The sequence below is a fragment of the Pistacia vera genome, unplaced genomic scaffold (genome assembly GCF_008641045.1).
Source record: "Pistacia vera cultivar Batoury unplaced genomic scaffold, PisVer_v2 Contig406, whole genome shotgun sequence".
Lineage (NCBI taxonomy): Eukaryota > Viridiplantae > Streptophyta > Magnoliopsida > Sapindales > Anacardiaceae > Pistacia > Pistacia vera.
Genome location: NW_022196231.1, coordinates 929,025 through 943,369, shown reverse-complemented (window position 1 = coordinate 943,369; position 14,345 = coordinate 929,025). Strand labels below are relative to the sequence as shown.

Sequence of the window (14,345 nt, the reverse complement as noted above, 5' to 3'; positions counted from 1 at the left end):
TTTAACGTTTGCCCAACTGTTGCCATGTTTGGGCCTTTCCCCCCATACATACTGCATCATCTTGTCATCAAACTGAAAATCATCAAGGACACCGTTGAAGTTATTTGTGGCCAATCTTTTCCACTTGCTTCCCCTTGTTGCACCTCTACTATTGACCTTTTTCATTAAAGTGTCATATGTAGTTACTAGTGTTTGGCCAAAGGCTACATCGATACAAAATATCAGCCAAAAAAAAAAAAAAAAAAAAAAAAAAAAAAAAAAGGAACCAAAACAACCAATAAGCTACCAATTTGGGGGATATGAGCTTCGAGAACATTGGGGAGTGAGTGTTTTTGGCCTCGAGAGGACTGGGGAAGCCAATGCAAGCCCTGTAGAGGTTGTTGTGGTAGGTTTCATGAGGTTGGAGGGCCGAGGATGGCAGGAGGTGGCGGAATAGGGGGGCTAGAGGGCTGCAAGCCATCCCTAGCTCTCCAACCTCCCAACGACAACCTCCCTATGGCCTCCCTTGCCTTCCCCCATCCTCTGGAATCCAAACAAAGCCACTCCCTCGATGCCCGCCAATTACTCGACAAAACACCACAACCACCATAACAATAAAATCAACTACATATCCCCTAAAGTTGCACAAATCAATCAAATTTCTCATCAAATTCAAAACCACAAGTAAAAAACGTACCCTTTCTTCACCGGCATCCTTCTACTCACCCGAATTTTCGCCGACGTCCTCCTCTTCAGAACCATTTTCTGATTCTTCTCTCTGTTCTTGTGTCACTGTTGTCTCTTCTGCCTCTGGGCCACCTTGATTCATCGGATGATCCATCGGATCGTCTTCTTCGAAGCCTTTGAACAGCCACCGCCGCCACCAAAGTCTAGGATTTGGAGTGGGGTTGGATTTTCCTCCTCTTTGTGAATATCAGCCATGATTTTGTGTAAGGAAGCTTTGGGATCGAATATTTGCCAGAAATAGGGCATTTTTATCGCCGAAAATCATAGAGAAATCAAAGGTGTTCGTCGGTCTTTTTTTGGTATATGGCTTGATTAAGCGATTTTGAAGGGTGGGGGTCGTTTTTAATTTTTAAAATTTAAACAAACTTTCGTTAATTATAATATTACTCACATATGTTTAAATCTTTTCAGTTTAATCTATTTTTCATGTTTAATGAATTCAAAGTGTGCCACGTCAGTTTTCTAACTTAAAAAAAATTGTAAAATATTTTAAGGGTTATTTTTTTAAATGCAAACTTGGGAGATCTCGCCAGTTAAATTTCCTCCCTAAAAGATACATACAATAAGGGCTTGAATAATTGAATACGTAAATATAAATGCTAGCGGTGGGTGGTCGAATGCTAGAGAGACAAATGTCAATAACACTAAATGGAGTTGCACCTACTTCAGGCAACATGCATACAGTAGGATGTGGATCCGAAATCCAAATCGTGCATAGTAGTTAAGACGGCAAATTTGTGATATTATAAACTATCACAGGATGATTTGGAGGTAAAAGAATAAAATGGTCTAATATAAGTTTTTAAGTTCGAGTTTTCTTATCTATTAATAAGGGTAGTTAATGGCTACACTGGATATATCCAGTCGTTTACTTTACGACATTAAAAGATTAATTGAAATATATATAAATTGATCTGAACAGTCCCATTATAAATTTAAGAAAAAAAAAAAGTGTAATTATGCTGGTTGTTGTAACATTTAAGGATCCACATCACAGCACCGCATAATAAAAGTTTAGAATGAATTGCTCCGAATTTAACTCAAGAAGCAGAGTTTTGTTTGATTTCTAATATAAACGTAATAATTTTTTTGCCACAAATCACCGGGAAGCAGTTGGTGTGGGGACTTGCTCAGTAAAGGCTCAACTAACTTTTCCTTCCAACTACTTGATCTCGACCACTAAATTTATAACTGACCTCCCCCATTCTCACCAGTAGAAGCTTCTTTTATATTAATCTCGTAGTGGGTCCAAATCCTCATTAAAGTCTGGCTCATCCAGCGCTGCCAGGAGGCTGCTCTGTTGTGGTTGTTGTGTGGTATTAGTACTTAACGTTAAATTGCCTGCTTTGATATAAAGATATGCCACAATTGGCTCAAATGCTCAGTTTTTTTTTTTCTTTTTTTTTTTTCCGGAGGAAATAAATGTGTCACAACTCCAAGAGGTTAGTCTGACGATCAAGAATATTTGTTCTCTTTTTTTAGATCTTGAATTCAACTTTAAAACTATCCATTATAATAACATTGTAATTTATCTGGCCTTTTAGTTTTATAGAATGTTAAATAGATTTGAGGATTAATTGACTACGCCTCGGTTACAGGTTAAAAAAAAGTGTCACCCATAGACACTCACTTTTAGTGAATTAAACTCACACATGAACTTTTAAACTGCAATAAATGCAAATTTGTATTCAACCTGTATCCCCAACTGCCAATTGAGCTAGTCTTATAGTTCCATATCCTCCCCTTCCTTTCAAATTAGAAATATAAAAGCCACACAAGGGACATTCAGAGAGCAATTAGTCGCTAGGCTTGGAGCTTTGGAGCACTGGAACAATGGCTCACTCCTTAAAACCTTGTTCTGCCTTCATCATCACCATCTTTATATTCTTTTCTGTGTCTACTGCTATTCCTAACGCACTGAATCCACGTCCCTTCAAAAAGATCTATGCCTTCGGTGACTCATTCACCGACACAGGCAACACCCGAAGTGCAACTGGACCTACCGGTTTTGCCCATGTCTCCAATCCTCCATATGGCATCACCTACTTTCACCGCCCCACCAACCGATACTCCGATGGACGGCTAGTGATTGACTTTGTAGCTGAATCACTGTCTTTACCATTCTTGCCACCTTATATCCACAACAAAATCAATGCATCTCATGGTGTCAACTTTGCCGTTGCTGGCGCCACTGCAATAAATCATTCTTTCTTTGTGAAGAACAACCTCACTCTTGACATTACTCCTGAGTCTATCCAAACTCAGCTCCTTTGGTTCAACAAATTCTTGGAGAGTCAAGGGTGTAAAAAGTCAAATCAGTCAGGGCCCGAATGCAAGGCAGCTCTTGCTGATGCTTTGTTCTGGGTAGGTGAAATTGGTGTCAATGATTATGCGTATACCCTTGGATCTTCTGTATCAGGTGACACCATTCGCAAACTCGCTATGGATAGCTTCACTGAGTTTCTGCAGGTAATTAGAATGAATTATTCATTAATGTTAATACTGTTTTAGTTTATATACAGAGACCTAAAGCTCAGTTGATTGTGAACTAATATGCAGGCATTGCTGAAGAAGGGTGCAAAATATGTTGTTGTTCAAGCACTGCCGACGACAGGGTGCTTGCCACTGGCCATGTATTTGGCTCCTCAGGATGATAGGGACGATATAGGATGTGTAAAGAGTGTAAACAACCAAAGTTATACACATAATGCTGCTCTACAAGCCAAGTTGCAGCAACTCCGCCAGAAGTTTCCGCAAGCTGTCATTGTGTACGCTGATTACTGGAATGCCTTCCACACCGTCATGAAAAGTCCAGAAAAGTATGGCTTCAAGGAGCCTTTCAAGGCATGCTGTGGATCAGGTGAACCTCCCTACAACTTTGACGTGTCCGCTGCTTGTGGTACACCTTCTGCAACTGTTTGCCCGAACCCTTCTCAGTATGTTAATTGGGATGGAGTTCACCTCACTGAAGCTATGTATAAGGTGATGAGTGACATGTTTCTCAATGGAACATACAGTCACCCTTCGTTCAACTATTTACTGGGCAACAAACAGCGCCAGGGATGAACCTTTTATCTTGCCATAAAAAAAGCTTAAGCAATATTTGTGCTGCTTGTCTTTGTGATCAGATGCACAGTTGAACTCTTAGTTGAAAATAATTGTGAAGAAATGGAACTCAAAAGATGTATTCAATCTTAGAACTCTGTTTGATATCTAATTCATGTATTCTGTTTCTAGTTTGGCTATGTCCAATCCATGTTTCGGAACATGTTTGAAGATCGAACTTGCATTTATACGCTATCATAAAAGCATTTTTTAAAGATGATTTCATTCTTAAATATTGATCACCAATGCCGGGATCAGGTGATCATTGAAGAACCAGAGAAGAAACAATGTCCCCGTTAAAATAAATCTGTTGTCAGTCTGAAGAGCTTTGTTAAGTCTGAATATAGATCATTATGGCATTTTACTCAACTTACACGCTCAAAAATGCCGCGATTGCTTTCCATAAAAGGACTACTACTTCAGTAAATTGAAGCATGCAAAGAGCAAGAAGTGGAATATTTAGTAGGTTAATTGAAAGCATGTCTTCAGTTGTTTGATCAAGTACTATTTGACCATCACCCCTTCAACAAATTAAAAAAGCCAGCAGAATTTGTCCCGCAAAGCTAGTAAGCTTCTATCTAGGATTCAAGAAATTTCATCACACAGACTCAACCTTATGCTTCGGTGTTTTCCTTGTGCAAAATCGATAAATAGAAATTTTCATGCTGGAAAAAGTGACCAACTTATTATTTCTTATTGATTCTCTTACAATTAGGAGAATATACATCTTTTTATACAATTTCAAGTGGGAATGAAATTTCCAGTGTGAAGAGTCACCTGACTTTTATGTAAATCCAATGGTCTCTACGCATCATTCATGCCATCGTTGAGATCAGATTAAGTACTCATAATACATGAAAAAAAGAGCATCTGGAATATCCTTTGGAAGGTTATTTATATAGAGATAGAAGCGCAGGAGGTCCTCCTTCAACACAGTTTGAGTATCGATCACATCATTGTTGCAAGTGAGAACCCATAAATCCCCTGAATCCACTCTCTTAAGACTTCCCCTGCAAAATGGGCAAGATTCCGATCTTGTGTTCCTGCAACACATAGAGAGGAAATAAACAATTCTAAATTTTAAGAATGAAGTTTTCTTCCTCCATTTTGTATTAACATTAAACCAAGCTGGAAGTCCAATATGAAGGAATGAGGCCTTATATACCAGTCACGATAGCAGTTGATACACATAGCATGGCAGCAGCTTGGCAAGACCACTTTGGTGCAGGGATCTAAGCAGATTCCACATTCATCTTCTCTCTCCAAGTCCATATCTGAAAGTTTCCATTTATCCTCTAATCTCTTCCTGGAAATCAGCTCTAATCCATGACCTTCTTCTTGAGTTATATCCAGCTTTGATGAATCACTATACAGACGCTGAAGAAATGGTAATATAACACCTGAAATTTTTCCTCAGTTATAACAAACACATACTGTATTCAAGTGCAGGAACTATATCCAAATAACATTGCAGAATATTGTTCTATCCATGATTGGGTTCATATATAGCTCTAAAATTGCTTTAAATGAATACATAACACCATGCAGTAAGCCAAAGTTGATTTAGACGTTTCTTGGAAGAAAAATAGATATATATAGGAGATAGTTACATACTGTAAAACTCTCTAATGGATGCTTTTCTTCCTATTGAGGAAATACTTGGCCTCTCATCCGGGCATACCTAACCAAAAAAGTATTCCAATTTTCAATACTTTTGAATTCATTCAAATTGAAATGAAGAAGTGAAAATAAAATGGGACTGGGCAAGCAGGAATCCTACCTTATATACAACAATGTGGAAAAGGTTGAAGTAACTTGAAAGTAGACATGTACATGAGCAATCTATCCATTGGAGCAGAAACAAGAAAATAGGTGCAAAGTGATTATTCACCAGTTTCATCTGAAGACAAGAACCACCCTTACATCTTGGGATAGAAGCTGCCCTGAAAACATAAAATAATTTCCGTGCAAACTTTTGTAAACACAAAACAAAGAGTTCAACAGGCAAACAATGCAGATATTACAAGAAATGGTTCAGTTAGGATGATAACTAAAAAATAAAAAAACATTGAATATGTAATGGAAACTCAGAAGAGAATGTTGAATGACAGTAATGATAACAGGTCAAAAACAGCTGGGTTCCTAAAATGATAGTACAAAATGTCTGTGAACTGATGATGTTAAACCCAAACCTTCAAATTTGAAAATTTACAATACCCATATCACTTTCTTCAAAAGCATTCTGAAATTCATGAGTTCTTGATCCTTCGTTAGTTTTTTTAGAAAGAAAGAGGATTAATTCATCCTAAGCATAAGTGAGTAAAACAGAAAAATAGTTACTTTAAGCATTTATTTCAAATCAATTACATACTTAAACGGTTCTCAGAGTATAAGCAGAACAAAAGAAAAACCATCAAAATGCATGATCAACATTAAAAATTTTCGAAAAAAAAATAAACATAAAAAATTTCAATCAAAATTAAGCATCAGAACATAAACAACAAAAGTACAGAAAGCCAAGAAGAGACTCACAACGCATTGGCATGCTGAATATCAGCCTCAAGAAGCTTAAGGGAGTCCTCATAGTCATAGGAGGACCTAGCACCAAGATCATGATAATCCATCATTTCTTTAACTTGAAACTGGGATTCGATAACTTGTTGATGCTAATATTTTTGAAAAGAAAGAGAAGAAATGCAACTCAAGAGCCAATAAACGAGGTAATCTTTTATATGAAGCAAAAGAGAAAGTTTCTTGTTTGTTGAACAAAACAAAACAAGAGACTTGAAAATGGTTTTGAATTGTTTGAAGTAACAGTCTCTCCTCTCTTAAACACTTAAAAAGGAGAGAGATTGAATGAATGAATAGGTCTTCAAATGAGTTTGTTTTGAACGTTGAAATATTTTTTTTTATTTTTTGGGTTTACTTTTATTCTGCTAATTAATTATTCACCCAACAGATAAATTTGAATTTTATAAAGTGCCCTTTTTGACTTATTTCAATGGCTCCAGTTGAGCACTTGAGCAGTTACGAGTAGGTGGTCCACTCGCTTAAAAATAATATATGATTTTGTGGTTGGGGGATTATTCTTAGAGTATATGACTTTTTCCCACCCAAGGTTTGCCTCAATCACTTACCCACCCAAAAAGTTTTAAAATGCCACTTTCCCATCCAAAGTTAATATTCCATTACTACCCAAAGCTAATTTCGATGGTAAAAATTCTCTCAATCACCACCATTCGAACGTCTGGTCTTCTCTCTACAAAATCCCTTTTACTCTGACATCTAATTTCTCGCCGATTTTCGGCCACCGTAAAGTTAAAATTTTCTATTCTTAACTGATCGGTCACCACTCACCACCATTCTACCCACTAGTCTCTACTATACAAAATCACTCTTACCTTGACTCTAGGTAACTTGCCGAATGTCGGCTAAGAAAGTGAAGTGTATTTTAGGTATTAACGGAATACAGACTTTCGGTGGAAAACTGATATTTTGAAACTTTTTGAGTGGGAAATTGTTATCAAGGCAAACCTTGGGTGGGAAAACCGTTTACTCTAACTTTTAGTACTCCAAGATTAGGGCTGCATGCAGGACTCCGGAATTGTATGTTGACTAGGCCCATTTTTCTGGGCCTTGTTTAGCAAGACCCACCATTTTTAATATATATATATATATATAATATTAAGTCATTTCATTTAAATGAAATAATCCCTTATCATAAATTACAATAGTATGTGTTGGCATTTTTTTCAACTGCCAGATTTGTGACATCTGTCCATACATCGTATCGAGATCCAATAGATTGATCCCATGTGTCGCTTTCACAATAAATGACTTCTCCAACAAACTCATCAGTATTAAACATGAATGTTCAAACTTAAGCATGGGTGAAGTTGATTTAGATCCAGATTACGAGGATTATGCGTGTAATCCATCCCATAGGCGGTAACAACACTCCTAACCACTGTCAAATAGTGTGTATAAAAGGGAAAATCTACCTTCATTTTGAAGGACAATTCATACAAGTACATGAAACCACTTAGAGAGAGGTTTAGCTCGTTATTACGTGTTTCCACCTTGTAATCACCTTATATATAAAGCAAATACAAAACAATAATATAATAGTGGACGTAGGCTTGATTCATACTTATCAAATCACTTTAAAAATCGTTNTTCAATGGCTCCAGTTGAGCACTTGAGCAGTTACGAGTAGGTGGTCCACTCGCTTAAAAATAATATATGATTTTGTGGTTGGGGGATTATTCTTAGAGTATATGACTTTTTCCCACCCAAGGTTTGCCTCAATCACTTACCCACCCAAAAAGTTTTAAAATGCCACTTTCCCATCCAAAGTTAATATTCCATTACTACCCAAAGCTAATTTCGATGGTAAAAATTCTCTCAATCACCACCATTCGAACGTCTGGTCTTCTCTCTACAAAATCCCTTTTACTCTGACATCTAATTTCTCGCCGATTTTCGGCCACCGTAAAGTTAAAATTTTCTATTCTTAACTGATCGGTCACCACTCACCACCATTCTACCCACTAGTCTCTACTATACAAAATCACTCTTACCTTGACTCTAGGTAACTTGCCGAATGTCGGCTAAGAAAGTGAAGTGTATTTTAGGTATTAACGGAATACAGACTTTCGGTGGAAAACTGATATTTTGAAACTTTTTGAGTGGGAAATTGTTATCAAGGCAAACCTTGGGTGGGAAAACCGTTTACTCTAACTTTTAGTACTCCAAGATTAGGGCTTCATGCAGGACTCGGGAATTGTATGTTGGCTAGGCCCATTTTTCTGGGCCTTGTTTAGCAAGACCCACCATTTTTAATATATATATATATATATAATATTAAGTCATTTCATTTAAATGAAATAATCGCTTACCATAAATTACAATAGTATGTGTTGGCATTTTTTTCAACTGCCAGATTTGTGACATCTGTCCATACATCGTATCGAGATCCAATAGATTGATCCCATGTGTCGCTTTCACAATAAATGACTTCTCCAACAAACTCATCAGTATTAAACATGAATGTTCAAACTTAAGCATGGGTGAAGTTGATTTAGATCCAGATTACGAGGATTATGCGTGTAATCCATCCCATAGGCGGTAACAACACTCCTAACCACTGTCAAATAGTGTGTATAAAAGGGAAAATCTACCTTCATTTTGAAGGACAATTCATACAAGTACATGAAACCACTTAGAGAGAGGTTTAGCTCGTTATTACGTGTTTCCACCTTGTAATCACCTTATATATAAAGCAAATACAAAACAATAATATAATAGTGGACGTAGGCTTGATTCATACTTATCAAATCACTTTAAAAATCGTTTCTTATCACTCCATTACCATTTTTCTAACTCATTCCAAGCTGGCTATCATTAACCATGCGTTCATCCTATCTAGTAGTTACACTATCTTTTATTTCGAACAATGTGTAATTGTACATGACGATAATGTATCACTTAGTATATTTTATGTCTATTTGTTTGTCAATCATACGTATAGAAGTATTACATTATTCAATTTTAAAATATTGATATAAAATTCAAGAAATATTCTTATGTATAACCATCTTTAATAATTTTAATTTTAAAATATTAAGGTTTTGTTTAAATGACAGATTTAATAGTAAAATTACATGACTTAACTTAATTGCTCTTAATAAAAATAACAAAGACATATATAGTTAAGTCTAGCATTATCTAATATGATCTAACTTGCTTTAATTAGAGTGTTAAACCATACAGATAAATGCTAAACTTGATCTAGACCATCCGAGTCTAGCATAGTCTAACATTATATATTAGGAAATATCTTTTGTTGTTTTATTAATAGTATAATTGGTAAGTCACCAAATTTTACTGTTAGATTTATACTTTAAATAAATCTTCTACATTTTCGGAAAATATGATTATCAAATTAGTTATATATGTCTATACACTCAAAATTCGATATAAAATGAAAGTAATTATTAAAACATTATTATTATTTTTTGAGAAAAAATGTTTTTATTTGCTTATTCGATAACCTTTAAAGTTGAAATGTTACATTAATTAATACTAAAAGCATTTGATGCCAATTAATAACATATTACATATAGAATAGCTTACTAGTAAGACATTGTGTCTTAATATGGTATCTGTCAAACCTGAAAACATATATTTACATGGAAAGTGCTATATAGCTTGGTCAAGTACTACTACAAAAAATACCTCCTGAGGATACTGATCTTACAATTTTCACATCTATACATACACAAAAAACAGATGTGTGATTTAAAACATCCACTTGAAATTGCAGAGCTCATTTTACTTTCTAACAATGTTGACTCCATATATGCTCTCATGCTTGCTTTCAAGTTCAAAAACACACTTATCTCCCGGTTTAATATTATTTGCCTTGCTAAAATTTTCCCAGCCACTTGACAGAATTTTAAACTCACATATTTCTTGGTAGAGAACTGGCCACATTCTCCCAGCTGGATCCTGGAGAACCACCACCTTCCCTTCCTTTTTAATTCCTTGCGTTAAAGATGTTGGCAAGCGTGTCGGCAACTCCTGCATGAATGATGAAACAATACATTGTTTAAAGATACAGATTGAATGTCCAACTTGTATAAAGTGCGCTCGACAAAGGGTGAAAAAAGAAAGATATATACTTATTATGATTCAATGCAGAACAATTTGGATTAATTTGAAAATAAGTAACAGCAATCCAAATGAATGATTCAAATCATTTAAACTCTAAATGGTTAAGTACATAACATACAAGATAAGGTTGATTGGCAGATGCTATTATTTCACAAGAGATACTTGTTGCAGGTGATGAAGAAATAGGAACTAAATCCAGGGTTTCACTTTTCACCAGTTGAATTGGATTTTCTTTTACCATGACATCAGAACTCTGGCCATTCTCCACCTTGACGACCTGTGGCAACTTCCCTACATTCCGTTGCATGTAATTACACATTTGGACAGAACACAACAGAATCAGAACATAAAGATGAGGAGACAAATCTCTATGAACAAGATGAAGTTAAAGAAGCAAAGTTAGAACCGTATATGTCTTGAATTTTCTCTCCATCAGTGCAGAATTCTGGAGTCATCTCTATTGGCTCTTTTTTAACAATATTCAGTCTGCCCCCTGTTCAGCAAAATACAGTTCATTTTGGTTGAATGAGAATGCAGGAATATAAAAGCAGCCATGAAGACACACTTACCCAATTGGCAATTCTGAATTCTGGTGGAAACTGGAATCCTGGACTCCTTGAAATTTCCAGCAAATTTCAACTGGCCACCTTCATACTTATGGGATGCCATTACCTGACCGATTTCTGCATGTGATCCTGCAGAAAATTTATGACAAAGACATAAATAAAAACCAACTGTACAATGTTCTCATATAATACACACTTGAAACTTGAAAGAATACAAGAAAAGGGAGAAGCAACTAACTGGATTGGGCTTTGCTCCCTTCCTCAGCAATGTGACATCTTGTGAACGGTCCATTTAACCTATTAGACCTGTTCCTTGCATTTTTTTTGGGTTCAACGGCAGTTGCAGATGAGAGATGCCCAGGAATCTTGCTGTTGCAACAAATTTTTTTAGAAACAGTTTCTTTTTTATCCATCTTTTGAAAATCATTATTATTCTCCATCAGACCAAAGTCAGATGCATCAGAAGCCACAACCCTGTCCACTACCATTTTATCTACTGGATCTTTTTTAACTAAGACATCTTCAATTTGAGATTTCAATGATATATCAGCACAATAAGGATGTCTTTCATCTCCGTTTGTGATTTTGTTGCTTTTATCAGCACTACAGTTGTTTCCCAACATCTCAAAGCAGGACAGATCAAATAGAGGGCCTCTGTCTTCTCCTTGTATGTCTCTCAAATCTCTATCAATTATGTAATATGGTTCTTCAAGGTATTCTGATTTCGGTAGAGCTTGAGGCCTTTCTTTGCAGTTCCCACAATCGGAAGTAAATTTGGAAATTGCCTTTTCCAGATCATTCACCTCAGGTTGGCCTTGACTAATTTGTACATCAGACCCAGAAATAACAGAGGCGCTTGAACCCTGTTTGTTCATTGAACCTCTGTCAGTTGTGTGGCATTGACCATCTTTGGAAAAATACTTTCTTGTAGTCCTAGATCTTCTCCTCTGATTTCTGTCAGGAAAATCCAGCTTCTCGCATCCAGTTTTAGTGTAGATCTTTACAACAAAGTGTGATCCTATGATATAATGGAATGTAACAAAATCTCCAATTTCTAGCCCGTGGTGCAATGAAAATGCATTCCATCCTTGTCGAAAAGCAAAAGAACCACTCAGATTGCATAGTGTTACTTCCCATCTCTGCTCAATTGAATCCTCAAGAAGGACTTTTTGACCAATCAATTCAGAAACTCTAGGAGCAAATTTAGGAGGCAAGAACTGTGAAGAAAAGGCACAGTTACAACAGATGTGTGCATTTTTAAACAAGATGAAATCAAAAAGATCTCTCATAAGAATGAGACATACTGTTACCAAATAAATATAGGGATATTAATTAAACTGACCAAAAGTATTATATTATCAAATAGTGGGGCGTGTCAAATTGACACTTAACACAACAAACTGCACATTATTCTTCAAAATATTATATTATCACCAAGTATTAAACAAAGAATAAAGTTGATGAAAGCCTGCTACATGTCAAATAGTAACTAAACATTGAATTAAAAGACCTCATCAATAAACAAGGGGAAATAAAAAACGACAATAAACATATAAACCAACTTAAACAGGAAAAAACATTATGATGAATCATACCAAAGCTTCAGAATAACGATCTCCGATCATGACTTTGAAAAAAGAGGAAACGAGAGGTGATGAGCTTGTCTTGTTTCCGTGAACCAGTAGGCATTTCTGAGTACACTCTAAACAAGCTTTAGCCTTACCCTTACGGTCCATCTATAATACTGGGTGATTGCTCTTCCCACAGCAATACCTTAGATTTTTGTGTAACAAAGGAAGAAAGAGACTGATTTCAGGTCAAAATTATGAAGGGCACTGAAATAAACTCCACCTGGTTTAGGGATTTAGTTAATATGAGAAGCAAAATCGAAGAAAATAACCTACCCCTTGCCTACAAAGGTCATAGTAGTTTAAAAAGAAAACGAAATAACAACCATCATAAAAAAGAAAACTTCAGTAAAATCAATGATCGTACTGATAATAAATACCTGAGAAAAGAGGGCGTAAAACACACAAAATTCAGGCTTTTTCCAGCGTTAGTTCAAGTTATATTAGACATAAACTTCATCCTGGAAGATCTTTTTCCGGGAACCATTTTCCAGGGAAACAAACGAGCATTAATGATGGTGGTGTCGTGAAGAAAAGCTCTAAGTCACAAGCCCTAATCCCTGATGGCAAATACAATGTATGAACCACTAATTACAATGCAGGAAAAAAAATTAAAAATTTCACAGAAACGTTAGAGGAGAAGAACCAAAAAGGTTAAATAAAATGTAAAAGAAAAATAAACAGAGAAAAGGGAATCATAAGAACTTACCAACGGTGAGTTACAAATAGTGTTTCGACTTCCAATTTCCAAACACACTTTTTCTGTGCTTCAGGTTTACGTGTAGCGTTTTTTGCGCTGCCGGTTTCAGCTTCCAAACTGGCAAAACTGAGTCCCTGTGTCTGACACCAATTTTCTGTTAGCAGAAAATTAAGTTTGGCTTCAACACCTTTATTGCAAAAGTCACTACGACGTCGGATGAAAAAATTACCTCGTTTTTTTTTTAAATCAATTAATTATATGTTAAATATATTCTAATCTATATATTTATATAATCCTAAAGCTCACCCTCTCTAGAGATCGCCATTTGGACTCCACATAAGATTCTACATAGAATCTTAGGAGCTCTATTAATATATGATTGTCATGTAAGATTTCATGTAGGATTTCAATTGTAGCTCTAGAATTGTTATTTAGTAGTACTAATAGCATATATTAGGTATCCAAATGTCTAATTAAAAGATATATAGATTCATATTAATCCCTTTACATTTATCTAAATATTAATAATAATTTAATAATAACATTCCAAAGGTCTCAAGAAAACTTTGTTTATATGTAAATTGCTATTTATTAGTATTAATAGCACATATTAAACATCCAAATGTCTAATTAAAAGATATATAGATTCATGTTAACCCTTTATATTCACCTAAATATTAATAACAATTAAATAGTGGCATTCAAAAAGTCTCAAGAAAACTTTGTTTATATGTAAATTATTATTTATTAGTATTAATAGCACATATTAGGCATCAAAAAGTCTAATTAAAAAAATATATAGATTCATGTTAATTTCTTCACATTCACCTAAATATGAATAACAATTAAATAATAGCATCCCAAAGGTCTCAAGAAAACTTTGTTTATATGTATAGATAAAATATTCAGTTTTGCATATATTTTGAATTCGAATTCGAATTGATT

At 35.4% G+C, this 14,345-nt stretch overlaps 3 protein-coding genes across 3 annotated transcripts; 1 reads left to right on the top strand and 2 right to left on the bottom strand.

The window, feature by feature from the left end:
- The first annotated feature begins 2,467 nt into the window (after positions 1-2,467).
- On the top strand, positions 2,468-4,002 carry LOC116142243 (GDSL esterase/lipase At3g48460). The gene is made up of 2 exons (XM_031427684.1): positions 2,468-3,195; positions 3,286-4,002. Exons 1-2 carry the CDS (start codon positions 2,560-2,562, stop codon positions 3,790-3,792), a joined length of 1,143 nt encoding a protein of 380 aa, XP_031283544.1. The 5' UTR covers positions 2,468-2,559; the 3' UTR covers positions 3,793-4,002.
- A 510-nt stretch (positions 4,003-4,512) lies between these two features.
- Positions 4,513-6,518, bottom strand: LOC116142257 (E3 ubiquitin-protein ligase AIRP2-like). Its single transcript, XM_031427699.1, has 5 exons — positions 6,364-6,518; positions 5,612-5,774; positions 5,446-5,512; positions 4,997-5,231; positions 4,513-4,874 (listed from the first exon to the last, which is right to left on the bottom strand). Exons 1-5 carry the CDS (start codon positions 6,456-6,458, stop codon positions 4,664-4,666), a joined length of 771 nt encoding a protein of 256 aa, XP_031283559.1. The 5' UTR covers positions 6,459-6,518; the 3' UTR covers positions 4,513-4,663.
- Positions 6,519-10,164: 3,646 nt separating this feature from the next.
- Positions 10,165-12,873, bottom strand: LOC116142282. Its single transcript, XM_031427719.1, has 6 exons — positions 12,668-12,873; positions 11,311-12,289; positions 11,076-11,201; positions 10,913-10,999; positions 10,625-10,797; positions 10,165-10,413 (listed from the first exon to the last, which is right to left on the bottom strand). The coding sequence occupies exons 1-6, from the start codon at positions 12,806-12,808 to the stop codon at positions 10,165-10,167; spliced, it is 1,755 nt and encodes a 584-aa protein (XP_031283579.1). The 5' UTR covers positions 12,809-12,873.
- Positions 12,874-14,345: the final 1,472 nt, after the last annotated feature.